At 34.6% G+C, this 15,323-nt stretch overlaps 1 protein-coding gene across 2 annotated transcripts; it reads right to left on the reverse strand.

The window, feature by feature from the left end:
• Positions 1-2,336: 2,336 nt before the first annotated feature.
• Positions 2,337-14,208, reverse strand: emc10 (ER membrane protein complex subunit 10). 2 transcript variants are annotated; one of them, XM_028455125.1, is made up of 8 exons: positions 14,073-14,208; positions 13,847-13,916; positions 11,881-11,993; positions 10,948-11,061; positions 9,313-9,497; positions 7,489-7,582; positions 5,986-6,083; positions 2,337-2,570 (listed from the first exon to the last, which is right to left on the reverse strand). In XM_028455125.1, the coding sequence occupies exons 1-7, from the start codon at positions 14,163-14,165 to the stop codon at positions 5,997-5,999; spliced, it is 756 nt and encodes a 251-aa protein (XP_028310926.1). In that variant the 5' UTR covers positions 14,166-14,208; the 3' UTR covers positions 2,337-2,570; positions 5,986-5,996. The 2 variants fall into 2 exon arrangements, with proteins under 2 accessions (XP_028310926.1, XP_028310925.1); XM_028455124.1 differs by lacking the exon at positions 5,986-6,083.
• Positions 14,209-15,323: the final 1,115 nt, after the last annotated feature.

Consider the following 15,323-nt stretch of genomic DNA (forward strand, 5'->3'; position numbering starts at 1 on the left):
TCCAAACACAAGGAAAAGTTTCACTTAAAATCATGTATTTATTCAAATATGTAGAGCAGGGGTTCTCAAGCTTGGGGTCGCAAGACACTGGGAGGGGGTCGCCAGATGCCTTCAAGAAACTAAGAACATGTTTTTAAACAATTTGAGCCCATTTTGCTTATTTTTTTTCCCCTTTTTCTGCAACTTAACCTATTTTCATCACTTCTTCTTGCCATATTTTTGCTCCTTTTAGTGCATTTTTGCTACATTTCTCCATCAAATGTCAGAGCCTCTTCTGCACATCTTTTCAACTTTCAAGACATTTCCGCCTCTTATAAACCCTTTTACCACCTAAAGCTGACCCATTATTGTCACTTTCAACCTTTTTCCCACAATATTTCGTGCATATTTTTGCCAATTTAACCACATTCATGATTTATCAGGCCCATTATTTGCCAATTGTTCCTACTAATTGCTGGTACTTGTCACTTTCAACCCTTTTAATTACTTTTTCTATCTATTTTTGGCCACTCGAATTTTCAATTTCATCACTTTTTCTTGCCATATCTTTGCTGCTTTAAATGCATTTCTGCCACTTAGCCACCTAATTTTGCATATGTTGGCCCATTGTTGTCACTTTTAACCTCCTTTCACCATATTTAATGCTTGTTTTTGCCAATTTAACCATATTAAAAATTCGGTCATGCCCATTATTTGCCAGTTGAAACTAATTGTTCCTATTTCACTCCCTTTTCTGCCACTTCTCCATCAAATTTCAATGCCTTTTCCGCAAATACTTTTCACTTTCAAGACATTTTCACCATTTATAAACCCTTTGCACCACTTTTCCACCTAATGTTGCATGTGTTAACCTCTTTTCACCATATTTCATGCTTATTTTTCGTAATACTCATAATTTTCCAGTTTAAACTAATTGCTCCTACTTTTTCTGTCCCATTTTTGGCCACTCCAATTTGCACATTATAACCGATTTCCGTGGTTTTTAAAATCTAATTTTTGAAAAGGTTGAGAACCGCTGCAGTTTGCTAAGGTTTTACAACACATAGGACTATGCATGAGCGACAAAGTTGTGTGTATTTTTTATCCTGTACGGAGTCAATAAATTATATTATTGAAAATTTAAGACAACACATCTCTGACCTGTGCAGTTTGTTCTTTTAACTTGAGTTTATAAACTAAATGTTGTCACAGATTGGAAGTGTGAACAAACACTTTTTAAATAGTGCAGCAGAGGTAATGAAGGGATGCAATACACAAAAATATGGGAAACACAGACGGTGATTCAGAGAAGTTATATATACATTTGAAAAGGTATTAAATGATAATATACTGACATTAAAATGATCCTACAAACTGGTTGGCGGTATCAACCTACTGACTAACATTTCTGTAGCATATTTTGTAAAGCGAATGCAGCACAAAGACCTTCAGGAATTGAACTGTTTCATGTTTCAAAAATCAAGTAATTTTTTTGTGTTTTCCAACCTTGAAACACGTTGAAGACTGAAGGCAACATGAAGTGGAGGCAGACAGACATGAAGGCGTGTTTCATATTTAAGTCTAGTTATTAAATATCAGACATGAGCATTAAAAAAAAAAAACAATATAACAAAAATATACAAAATGACCACAAAAACAGACAAAATGAGTGCAAGAAAACCCACAAAATGACAACAAAAATACACAAAATGACAATAAAGTACAAACTACAAAAACACAAAAAAACCCACAACAGAAATACACAGAACAACTCCAAAACTACACAAAATGACTTTAAAAATGCACAAAACAACCTAAAAAGTACACTAAAATACTCTTAAAAATACACATAAATAGTCCAAAACCTTCAAAATTATTTCAAAAGAGTCCAAAAAACCCACACAAAATGACTGAAAACTCATAAATTACTTAAATAATGCACAGAAGAATCAAAACGACCCCAAAAGTCCAAAAAATTACTCTTTAAAAACACACAAAATTACAATAAAATAGATAAAATTGACTAAAAATACACAATTTATACAAAGAATACTTGTTACTTGTTTACTTATCACATTTTGTGTAGGGGAAATGAAGGTAATGGTTCACATATTTCTGTGATGAGGAACGGTGATGAAATCAAACTTTTCCTGGAGGTTGTTTTGCTGTAGTGAATTTTAAACAAATTAAAAAAACTCTGTTTTAAATTCACTAACAGCAACTCCACCCTAAAAAAACAACAAAAACAACGTACGAGTTATGAAGTGAGGAGGATCTTAATAATTTTAATAGTTAATGCACATTTCACACACATTTGTATCTTCAAAACAATCTGAACAGAAATCAGTGAAACGCAGACAAGTAACGAACACTTTATTTTCTTTCACATTAGTATTAAAAACAGTCTGCGGGCTTCTAACTCTTTAAATATTATTATATACAGCAGTTAAAAACGGAGTTAATCATTCACTAAGTGACCTGATCGATCATCGGCCGCCCCCATTGGCTGCTCCGCCCCCGGCCCCGCCTCCTGATGGGTCCTGAGCGCCGGACATCATGAGGAAGAGCACGAGAGGAACGATGTACATCCACTGGAAGAAGGAAAGAGACAGGAAAAAAGAATAGGAAGTGGTTTAAACAACTGGTTTATATAAATAATGTGTGATCAGATCCAGATTGGTCATCCCAGATTAGCTTCACTTCTAATTCTGCCCAGAAGATCAGTGAGTTAACATGAGTCAGCGGAAAGAGGACGTCAAACACCAAACACATGCAGACAAAGCATCTTACATCCAAACAGGAGACACATTGGAAAACGAATGGAAAATATGGAATTCACTTCCTGAAACGTAAATAGTAATTTTGTTTTTACCTCTATCAACGATCAAATGTTTTTACCTGCATTTATTTATTTGTCTTTCAACAGGTTTATGTCAAAAGTACTTAACGGATTTTGTCAAAATGGTAACCCTCCTGATATCCATGGGGTCAATTTGACCCCATTCAATGTTTATCATTTAAAAAATAATAGTTGATTTCATTTTTTTTGCCTTCATATTTCATTAATTTTCCTAATTTTATGGGTACAAGTGATTAAGCGTAAAAATATCATGATTTTGTCAACACACATTACACGCATTGGTGTTCCTCTGGGGTCGATTTGACCCCAGGCTGCTTTAGCTGCGTAGAACCTGTCTGCGTGTGCAGAGTTGAGACATGACAAGGAGATACTTTCTTTTTATGTACGTGTGTGAAAATGTCCTCTAGGTAATGGTTTTCAGTCAATGAGGTTTTGGAACAGCTCTTTCACAGTGAAAGTGACATAATTCTATAGTGAATAACCCCCAAATATGTTACAAAAAAAGAAGATAAAAAATAGGTAAATAAATATGTTAACGGGGGGACCTGATGTTGTTTATATATTAAACAAATAAACAAAGATTTTCTGGGTCGGATTGACCTCTAGGGTAAAATGTTTTAGTAATATTTAAAGATAATAGGAGGGTTAATTAAAGATAGACCTTACACAATGGAAGATTCCATTACATTTTGGAGGGAATACAGATTAATATACCGATTGTAGATTAGTTTAAAAAATCTGAAACTCCCTGGAAATAGTAATGTGACACTTTTGATAAAATAACGTCTTCGTAAATAGTGATAAAAAAAATTTAAAAGTCGATTCTCGAACAAATTCTGACTGAATACGACAGACTTCATCTTCTGAAATGGAAATGGACTAAACCATCACATGTCACACATTTAGGGACAATAACACACATTTCTTCCATATTTTTCGCTGTAAAACATGTTGGCAAATGTTAGCTTTAGCAAGCGTAACAAACACCTGGACAACAAAACTCAGCGTGTGCTTCTTTCGTTGCATTCCTGCTGTGTATAAATACAAAATTATGATAATAATTATCTCCATTGACCATATTTATACAATTTCAGTAAGTTTAATAAACTGTAATGATTATGGAAAGACATGGAATTGTGTAAATTGACGCAGATTAATGTAAATTTTGAAACAGGAAATCAGAGGCTGAATCTATTTCCACTGAGCGTGCAGGATTTATGGGATTTATTCAGATTTGAGTTTTAGATTCAGATGCCTGGAATGTATTTGGTATTAGACCTGAAAGAGAAAGAGAGGAAAGCAGAACGAGGCTCTGGGTCTCAGTTTATGTTCACATTCACACCAGAATAAACCAGTCAAACATTTTCATTTTGTTTAAGGAAAAATAAACCCAACGTTTGCACTTCCACGTATAACGTATATACACAACAGGGGCGTCAAACCCATTTTAGTTCAGGGGCCAAAAACAAACCAGTTTGACATATTTTTAACACTATTGTGCACTAGATTGCACTTCCACATATAAAGTATATAAAAATGTGTTAGGCCTGCACAATTAATCAAATTTTAATCGTGAATACGATTTTTGTTGCAACGATTAAATTAACCTGATCATTGGCAATATTTACATTTAAAATACAGTCTCTGCACTCTATAATAGTTTATTTATTTAGTTAGCCTTTGGTACATTTTAAATTCTCTAGCTATTTATTTAATATAATTATTTTGGTATAATTCCATTTTAAAGCTTAATTTTGCACTGTAAACTGTGCACATATTGTTTCTGTAACACAGATTTTTTTTTTACCTAATATGATAAATAATTGTGATTGATAAATTGATAATTGTGATTATCATTTTGGCCATAATTGTGCAGCCCTAATAGGTGTGTATAAAGTGTGTAAAGCATTCGGAATCAGTATCATCAAAGCAATAAGTGACCTTTAACTTAAATTAACCCACATTTCCTTAATTTTGTGACAATTTTTTAATAAATTTGGGAAATTTTTGGAGGAAAACTGCAAGATTTTGGGAAAATTGAGAATCAAAATGACCATGTAAGCATTTCAAATCTGTGAGCCCTGCAAATGTTGTGCATTTTTTGGATGAATTTGTGTATTCTGAATTAGTCTTAATTTCTCTGTCATTTTTAAAATTTCTCCTGCGGGCCACATGGGAGGCTCCAAAGGGCCGGATTTAGCCAGCAGACCTTAGGTTTGACACTTGTGATATACAGTATACAAGGCATGTGCAATATCCAAGCAATAATTCACAACCAACTGTGCCTCCAATAGGGATGTAACGATTAATCGTAAGGCAGTTAAAAATCGATTCATAGGTATCACGTTCATATCGATTGTAAATACAGTGCAGACTGTTTTTTTATTTAAGTCAAATTGTTAAGGCACCAAAAATATTTTCAGTTGCACTTTTAAAAAGAAAAAGAACTACTACGCAGTTTTGCATTGTTTACTATAGAACCAGAATTTAAATTAATAGGCTTCTTCTTCATTTGTATTATTCCTTTATTTATATCATTCAAGATTTATTTTTAGTTAAATTGCATTGTTTTGAATAGTTTATCAAGGGATTCTTTTGACAATGAAAAATAAAAGGAAAATTTTCTAAAATAAAGGAATATTTTATATTATATCATCATTTGTCTATAGTCCCATTTTGTAAAATAAATCATGAGGGAATCATATCGTGAACCCAGTATCGTGAAACGAATCGTATCGGGAGTTGAGTGAATCGTTACATCCCCAGCCTCCAACATCTTGACTCAGCATTTTATTTAAATTTTGTGACCACATTTTGATAATTGCCCTTTAAAGTACTCAATCATGGATGATAAAAGCATTTTTCAGGGTTGATTTTGATCAATTAAATCACAAATTCTTTGAATCACACCAAATGTGCTGAGAATGAACACTCCTGTGGGGGTTACACACACACACACACACACACACACACACACACACACACACACACACACACACACACACACACACACACACACACACACACACACACACACACACACACACACACACACACACACACACACACACACACACACACACACACACACACGAGGAGGAGGAGGAGCAGTGGGGACAGACAATGAGCCACAAAGAGGACTGTACTTCAGTGGGATTCAGCTCTGCTCTCTTTCGCCCCCTGCTGGGGGCTGGGCTGAGTTGGAGACCATGAGAAAGATTGCACCTCCTAGAATCAAGTACCACTGAAACACAGCACAGCACCAAACACACACACACAAACACACACACACAAACACACACACACACACAAACACAGGATGCAGAGCACAGGTCAGTGAACGCAGCACAAAGCAAAACAGGAAGTACAGCCATGACGGGAACAACTTTGTATGATTTTAAATGATAAATAAAGAGTGGAAATGTTTTCTTTGAAGTGCTGACAAAGGTGGGTGGGGCATACTGACTTTAAGGAGTTTAAAATACTAAAAACAGTTTCACAGGCTACCAATTGTAACAAATGTAAATACAGCGTCAAGATTAGTTTGGTCAGCGTGACAATTTTTTTTAAATGTTTTTTTTTTACCTTTATTTAATCAGAAAAAACAAAATGGGTTAAAAGTGACTAAAAATGGTGGAAAAGGTGGTGAAATAGGATTTTAAAAACCACAGAAATTAGTTAAGTTGCAAATTCAAGCGGCCAAAAAACAAACAGAAAAGTGGTAAAAAAGAAAGGGTTCAAAGTGTCAATATTAGAACAATTAGTTAAAACTGGCAAATAATGGGCATGACAAATGTGAATGTGGTTAAGTTGGCAAAACTAAACATAAAAAATGGTGAAAAGAGGTTAAAAGTGAGAATATATAAGGAATAATAAGTGGTGGAAAGGGTTTCTAAGTGCTGAAAATGTCTTGAAAGTGGAAAAAATGTGTTGAAAAGGCATTGAAATTTGATGTAGAAGTGTCAGTAATGGGAGTAATGTAGCAAAAATGCATTAAAAGGAGCAAAAATATGGCCAGAAAAAGTGATGAAAATAGGTTAAAATATGGCAAGTTTGGTGTAGAGGCAGAAAAAAGGTAGAAATAAGCAAAAAATTGGCTCAAATTGTTCAAAAAAAGAGTATTGTTAGTTTTTTTTAAAGGAATCTGGCAACCCCCTCACAGAGTATCGCAACCCCAAATGGGGTTCTGACCCCAAGGTTGAGAACCCCAGCCCTTCTTCAAACCGCGCTGATGCCAAAAACACAGCTACACACACACAGCTACACACATGCACACGCTACACACACGCACACAGCTACGCGCACACACACAAAGCCGTCCACATGCTGTTAAAGCAACAGATCAGACCAACCACTTAAAGCTCTATAATTCAAACAATTATAATTTGATTATCAAACGTTCAGACTTTATTTTTCACTGCAGTGCAGATGTTCCTGCATCTCACCACATGCTGTACTCGCTCTAAAGTCATTGTGAGAGGACAAAGAAGAAGAAAAAAAGAGCCTAACAAGCATTTTCCCCGATAATTAATTAACGATACATGAAACTGCATTTGTCTCTGCCCAATTACCAAAGGTAGCGAGTATATCTTGAGGCTCCGCCTGCCTGCCAGCCTGCCTCATCAGCACTTTTCAAAGTGAGTACTTACATATTTCGCAAAGAAGGATTTCTGCTCCTGTGGGTTCTTTCCTTTCTTCTCCGTCTCCAGCTCCATTCGCTCCAGGAACAGAGCCGTCTCTGGGCTGCAACAGAGGAGAGAACATGAACAATTACGAATCAAACGCACCCTGGGACACTACAGTGTGTCTGAGAGACTATTAGGCTTTATGTTGGACATTAACAGGAATAAACATTATTATAAAACAAGTTAAATTAATTAATTTAGTTTTTGCTTACTTGACAGGAACAATGTACATTCATCAACATTACAGAATTTTCCCTCTGTTGTTAAAAGTCACCCTAAATATAAAATCCATCCACATTAGTACAATAAAACATGTCACATTTTTAAATCAGTCAAATTAAATTCAATACTTTTTAAAGACTTTTTATTGCCATATGAAATTAAATTTAAGACCAAGTTTACAGTAAACACAATTGGGGGGAAAAAATGCCACATCAATTAAATAGAGTTGGGGTAATGTTTTTTTTTATAGTGTCTAGCGCAGACGTGCAACTGGCGACCCCCAAAATAAACACAAAAATACACCAAACGACAGTAAAATATACAAAAAACAGACTGAAATGATCAAAATCACTCCAAAAACACAAGATGACTACAAAAATAACCTGAAATCTATAAAACATATTCGTACATTGTTATATATGTATAAATATATATATATATATATATATATATATATATACAGACCCTTTCCAAAAAACTGTAATATCATGAAAAAGCTACAATTTAAACTATTTCAAATATTTATTGTTTTTTTTTTTTTTTACATTATTTGGGCTTCCAGCTCATAAAACCCATGAAAACAGGAATAAAAAAAAAAAGAGAATACTGTGAAGAAATCACCATTTACTTTTCAGTTTTTGCAGAAAAAAAAGAGGAGAAGAAGGACTGGACAGTTGGCCCGTGGTCCATGGTCCTCTTTTCTGATGAAAGTAAAGTGTGTCTTTCATTCAGGAATCAACGGTTTGGAGGAGAACGTGTGAGGAACAGAACATTTCACTCCAAATCATGACTGACTGTGGATATTTCACACTGGACCTCAAGCAGCTTGGGTTCTGTTCCTCACCCGTCTTAAAAAACCTTTTTAACGTCTGGTTAACTGATTTAAATAAATCCCATGAAATGTTTACATTTTAGAATATACCCAAAATTATTAGGTTATCAGTTTAGAACTGATAACACACAGCCAATATCAGCGAATGCACACATGGATCAAACCCCAGAATGTTTTCAAATCAATCCGTCCCTAGTCTAATTATGATCTAATGACCAAAATAGAAGCCTTGTAAAATAATTGGTAAATTAATTTATATTCATGAGTCCACATCAAGATTTACATTTTTACATATGCCCCATTATGAACGACTTTTACATTTAATATAACATTTGGGTTATTTTTAGCTGAAATAAATGATGTATTTTGCTTTGGATAATGAAGCCTAATAAAGCACTATTGACACATTTACACAATTAGGATGATTAATTGATGATCTAGCTGTAATTTGTAATTTTCTGTTTTTCAGAAAAACAACAAAATAATGCATATTTTATGTTAATATTGGTGTTTTTTAATTTTTTCACTGGCTTGGTGGACACCAAAAACAATAATAAAATTGGCTAATATTTTTGCCAGGTAACATTTTTTTAGGTATTGGAACAAACTTAGATTGGGGTTTTTAATGTGGGGTTTGATGCACCCCAACACACACACACATGCACCCACACGTGTTGTGATGATCAGAGGAGAAGGAATAATAATAATAATAATAATAATAATGTGAGGCTGACCCTGGGGCGTTGACGGGGGCCATGATGCTCAGCGTGGTGTTGAAAGCCTCCAGGTCCACCTCGTCCTCCACCTCTGAGCCCCTGCAGGCTCCGGGGATCGTTACTATGGAGACGCCGATCAGATGTCCCGCCACGTCGGTGTGCAGCGTGATCACGTCACTCAGGTGAGACTCCACCATGGCACACTGGACATCACACAGAGGTCAGAGGTCAAAGAGACACACCCACACAAAGGTTTAAACGTTGCAGATGTGTTGAGTAGAAAATAATACATTTAGGTAAAGTTGGTCAGAAATGCCTGTGGAGCAGACAAGAGCACTAAGAATCTGATCCTCTAACCCATATGTGTCAAACACAAGGCCCGGGTGCCAAATCCGGCCCTTTAGACCATCCAATGCGGCCCGCAGGGGGAAAAACAGAAAAAACATGAATTATAGTGTAAATGATAAAATAATCCAGTTGTTGATATCTCAGCCCTTCTAAATGAAACTCCACAATATTTGGAGGAACATCATTTTCCCCATGCTTTTATCAAATGACTGCAGTCATTTTTAATCTCAAATTCTTTGAAGAAATTATCACTCATATTTTTCCAAGATTAAATAAAAAATTGTTACCAAAATCAATGAAATTTAAAAGAAAAAAATCTTGCAAGGATCTGTCACTTATTGCCTGGATTATGTCAGAGCCTTACATAATTTATGTGTCATTTATAAGTCGAAATGCAACTTTGGGAAACTATTGTAGAAATTGTTTTTTTTCCTGCGGCCCATTTTCGGACCCTGAACTAAAGTTTGACACCCCTGTACAGCACTGGGTGACATTTCTGAACAATGGCAGAGTGTAAAGCCAATGGTTGCTATGACAACAAGGGGAAAAACTCAGCAGAAACATTTATTTTGCATCTCAGCGCCAAATAACGACAAAAAGTCAGTTATGCAGACGTCCATAATATCGCTGCTCCAGGAGGCAGTGGTGCATAGAGAGCACACTTTAGTTCCCACAATATAAACAGACCTGTCACGCCTCCACCTCCCACAATGCACCATTTCTTTAAAGCGACAGGCCGTGGCGATCAACAAACGTACGTCATATCCCGACCAAAATGGCGACTCTCCATAGTTTATGCCCCAAGGTATGAAATTGTTCTAAAAAGATCTTTTAATGTATTTTCCTATAAAAAGGTGTACATATTTAGTTTATTGGTAATACAGTAAACAAATTATTTGTTATATACATTTCCACTGCAGGTACTGTTGTTCTTTATTCATCTGTTTGGTTTTAAAGGCTGAACTTACTCATGTTATTGTTGCTTCACTGATGAAGTTCACAACTTGTCTTCATGTTTTTTAATGTTTCACATATTTTCATGTCAAACACATTGGGTTACACCGTGTATGAAATATTCAAATACATTAAATAAATCTATCTCACTCCTCTTGTACACTATTTGTCGTGCGAATGCTTGTGGAATTATGCTAGACTACATTGTGAATGTTGTATTCCTTATTTTCCTCAACTAACATCGACACTAAAGTCTCTTCTCGTCTCCAGTGCATTTAGAATGGAGTCGGGAGCGGAGCATAAAAATGAGAGGAAGTGTGCGTAAAGAGGAGTAGAAGGTGAAACACGTACGGCTCTGACAAACGCAGTCAGGTGTCCGTCCATCAGTCGCTCCGTCTGTCTGTCGGCCTGCAGTAAAACACGAGGCACCCTGATACGGTAAAGCCCGTCCACCGCAGCCACTTCCTGTACAGTAGAAACAACAAAAACATTAGGGGTGTAAAGATACTCAACTAACGATTCGATTTGAATCCTGATTTAAAAACAAAAAAAACTCAAATCAAAGATTGGGATGTAATGATGCACTTTAACTCCTTTCAGTTTGAATGGAACAAAAATCCATTTGCTTTACGTCACTAAATTTGGCCCTCAAAGAGTTATACATTTCAAAATGTTCCGCGTCATGTGTTCCCCCTACACCAGACATAGGCAAGTGGTGGCCCCCGGTGCCACATGCCTTACTCTAATTCTATTCAGCCCCCAAAGTAATTATACAAAATGACATAAAAATACATAAAACAAAAGCCAAAAGACAAATGTACACAAAAAGACAAGAAAAACATGGAAAATGACTCTGCACATCCACAGTGCTAACAAGTAAAAACTAAAACAGAAATACACAAAAAATGACAACATAAATACATGCACAGTATGGCTCCAAAAACATATTTTACAGGGCAAATACACAAAAGGACTATAGAAAAGCACAAAATGCCTCATAATGAGCAAGACAACAACACAAATACACAGAATGACAGAAAAACACAAAATTACTATAAAAACTCTTTTTTCTTTCCTGCGTTAACTCTCAGATTGGTCATTATTCTAAATGTTGAACAGGTGGCGCTCTGATCAAACAAATACCATTCTGTGGCCTCGCTGTGAACAATTCCTGGTGAGAACCCTGCGTCTTATCTGCATCGATTTTTAGCTGATTTACGATATATCCCTACAAAACATATGTTACACACGTGAATCACAGTTTAGAAACGGAATAATGTCCACCTTGAGTTTGGCTCGGTCGTACTCCGACAGCTGCTGTTGAGCCAGGGAGACGCTGGGCTCCCTTCCAGCCTTCAGCACCAGAGCTCCACGAACCTCAAAGTTGGCTACGTCATCTGGAAATACAGAGAGCAGTGGAAATTAATCACCCCAGTGTTTAACCTTAATATATTATCACTGAATCTGCTACTATAGCACTTTGTGTGTTTCACTGGAATGGATTTATTCAAGGCTTCTTGCTTTATTGTTGCACATTTTAATTTGTCTGCCTAGTAAAGGACGACAGATGCTGATTAGAAGTTCATCTATTGTTGTTTTTAAATGAAAACTATTCACACAGTAGGAGTTCTTACAGCAAATGAAACACCTCTAACTGTCTGTCCTGAAACCAACATGTTTTGTTTTAATGAAAGCTACTTTAGACTGTGGAAATGATGCAGTGAAGAAGTAAAAGGACAATATTTAAACAAATCAAAGCTAGAATTACTAGAAATGATTATGTTGATTTCTGTAATTAATACTATCATTATCGAAGATTTAAACGTTTTAAAAATGATTTATTGCTACTACGTTATATGGTAACACAAACTGTCTTTTTTTTCAAAAAAAACTTATTTAATTTCTGCTGCTACTGCTTTAACAAAGACCTGCTTTCACCTTTTATCAGTTTAACTAGAATATGTTGCCATTTAAGGCACAATTATAGACACGTATAAATATCCAAATATGTTTGAATTCTGATAATGCAGGCACAAAGAGAAGCCCTCTTACAAATGTCTCTCGTTGCATTTTAAATTAAAAAATGATTTAAAATAACAAGATTTTGCCAGATTATATTTTGAATTTCATTCATTAAATTCCCATTATTTCGTATATATATATATATATATGAAGGAGAAATGAAAGCATAAAAAGTCAGTGTAGGTCTGAGTGCGCTGTTATGTGCAACATAATTGTTATTATTAATCATATAAAGATTAAATATTGAATATCTGTGTGAATTTTTAAAGTCCAAAGTAGTCAATTGCTATTTAACTTTTTTCTTGCTGATTTTCAAATTTAAAAAGTCTGATGAATAAAACTTCACCTGGAAGTTAAAGATGTTAAACCTGATTCATAAAAATCATTAATATATATATATATATATATATATATATATATATATGAACGGAAAATACAGCATTAAAATTATTTAAAAGTGAATATAGCTATTGCGCTAACTGGCATATTCATGTTAATGCTGTTTGCTGACACATTTATTAACATGTAATGTCCTATATCAAATAAATAAATAAATGGAAAAAAACAATAATGACAGCAAACTTAGCATTTATAAAGATAACGCACTAATACATAAGATAAGAAAATAACAAAAAAAGAGAAAAAAAGGCGTTTAAAATAAGTTCTAACATTATTATTACATATTTATGAACCTGTCTAAATTCATATTGACCAAAGACATTACGGAAATGTCTTTCCAAATTTATGAATTTATTACTCGCTGCATTTCAAATTTAAAGTACCGGTATTAATAATATTAAAAATATTAATAAAAGGGTTAGAGGGATAGCTAAAAATTAATATGAGTTAAAATAAAACTGACGGAACTTTAAGTCACGTGGTGCACCTAACACGTCTCATAAACAGACCAATGAGGGGCGCTGCGTATTAATAATATGGCGACTATTGATACGTTTCCGTATCAATAGCCACGGCCTTTATTAATGGCTGCTTTTCAAATTTAAAACCTATTTTAAAATCAACACTTGTTGTAGTTACAAGATAAATTCATAAATAAAAATGCATTCATTGAATGTCTAAACAGGAGAAATGCAGCCTGTAAATGAATGCGCTTCCGCCGTAGAGAAGTCACCTGTTAGCTTAATGACAGTATACACAACACCGGCTAGCTTAGCATTCACAACGACAACTGCGTGTCATGTAAGAAATAAGGACAAAATAATCTCACCAACTTCAAACGAGTGTTCAAGTGGCACAGAGAAGCTGTTGAACTCTGCCTCCAAGGGGTCATTGTTAAGCTGTGAAAGAAACACCCGCTGTTAGCTTCCATCATGTACTGTCACACGGTGCTAATGCTAAGCTAACTACATCAGACTACGATTCTTTCACCGCCATGGAATAATAATAAAAAAAGGTTAAACCGCTGAGGAAAAAAAAAAAACAGAGACACTCACCCTTCTTCCGTTGTTACATGACACAAAACGTGTAGATAATATTGTAAAAATAGAGAAAATAATAGTGATTTTAGACGACAGCGGTAGGGCCATGTTTTGATACACAGCAGCGAAGATGCTACAACGTCACCGCTTCCGGTGGAATTCACAATAAAATGATTGGATGATTATTATTATTATTATTATTATTATTATTATTATTAATAATATTTTCACGCCCGTTAACCGAATTTTGGCTGATGTTATTAAGGGATAATGTTGACTTTGATACAATTAAACATTCTACTGCAGTCCAAAAACACCAGTTTACGGAAGCGCACGAGGGCCAATTTTGATGGAGAAAATAATTTTGGGCAAATCGATAAAGTCGAAATGTCAAAATTTAAGTTGAAATTTCTACAATAATTTTATTCTCGATATTTAAAATTTAATCTCAACATTTTGACTTCATTCTCGACATTTCTACTTTATTCTCAACAGCTCTAAGACTGTATGTTATCTGATGATATAAGGCTGTACAACACTAGATTTAAGACAATAAAGTGAAATCTATACAGAAGTGTAAAAATAAAAATAGAATAACACTAAATATTTGATTCTGAGTTAGTTTTTCACTGCAGCAGAGAAATCTAAAATTAGCACTTATTTAGTTATTTTACTTTGTTTGACAAAAACTATATCGAAGTTTATTTTTTATATTTTAGGCGACTAATGAAAAATAAACAATAACTTGGTCACATGTGAGGAAATCCCAATTGGAACCCATGTGACTACGTGATCTTGCACATTGATCACATCAGACATTAATACCATCCCATATCAGGTTGATCAATGCTAATGGAATCTTTCAAATTATTTGTATTTTAGTTGACTGTATCTGAAACAAATTTAGTCGACTAAAATCTAAAAGTTATTTAGTTGACTAAAACTGGACTATTACTGAAATAGTCCTGATGACTAAAACTAAGATGCATTTTAGGCAAGGCAAGGCAAGGCAAATTTATTTATATAGCGCATTTCATACTCAAGGCAACTCAATGTGCTTTACATGATAAAACATTCAATTGTTTAAAATCAATAAGAACATTTAAATCAATAAGAACAATTAAAATCAACAGTAAAATCAATTAAAATCATCAGTAAAATCATCATTACATCAACAACATGACAAAAAATCTCTCTCTCAATCATATGCAGTAGAGAAAAAAAGTGCCTTTAACTTTGATTTAAAAATGTTCACATTGGATGCTG

This window comes from Gouania willdenowi, chromosome 8 (genome assembly GCF_900634775.1).
Source record: "Gouania willdenowi chromosome 8, fGouWil2.1, whole genome shotgun sequence".
NCBI classification, from domain to species: Eukaryota; Metazoa; Chordata; class Actinopteri; order Blenniiformes; family Gobiesocidae; genus Gouania; species Gouania willdenowi.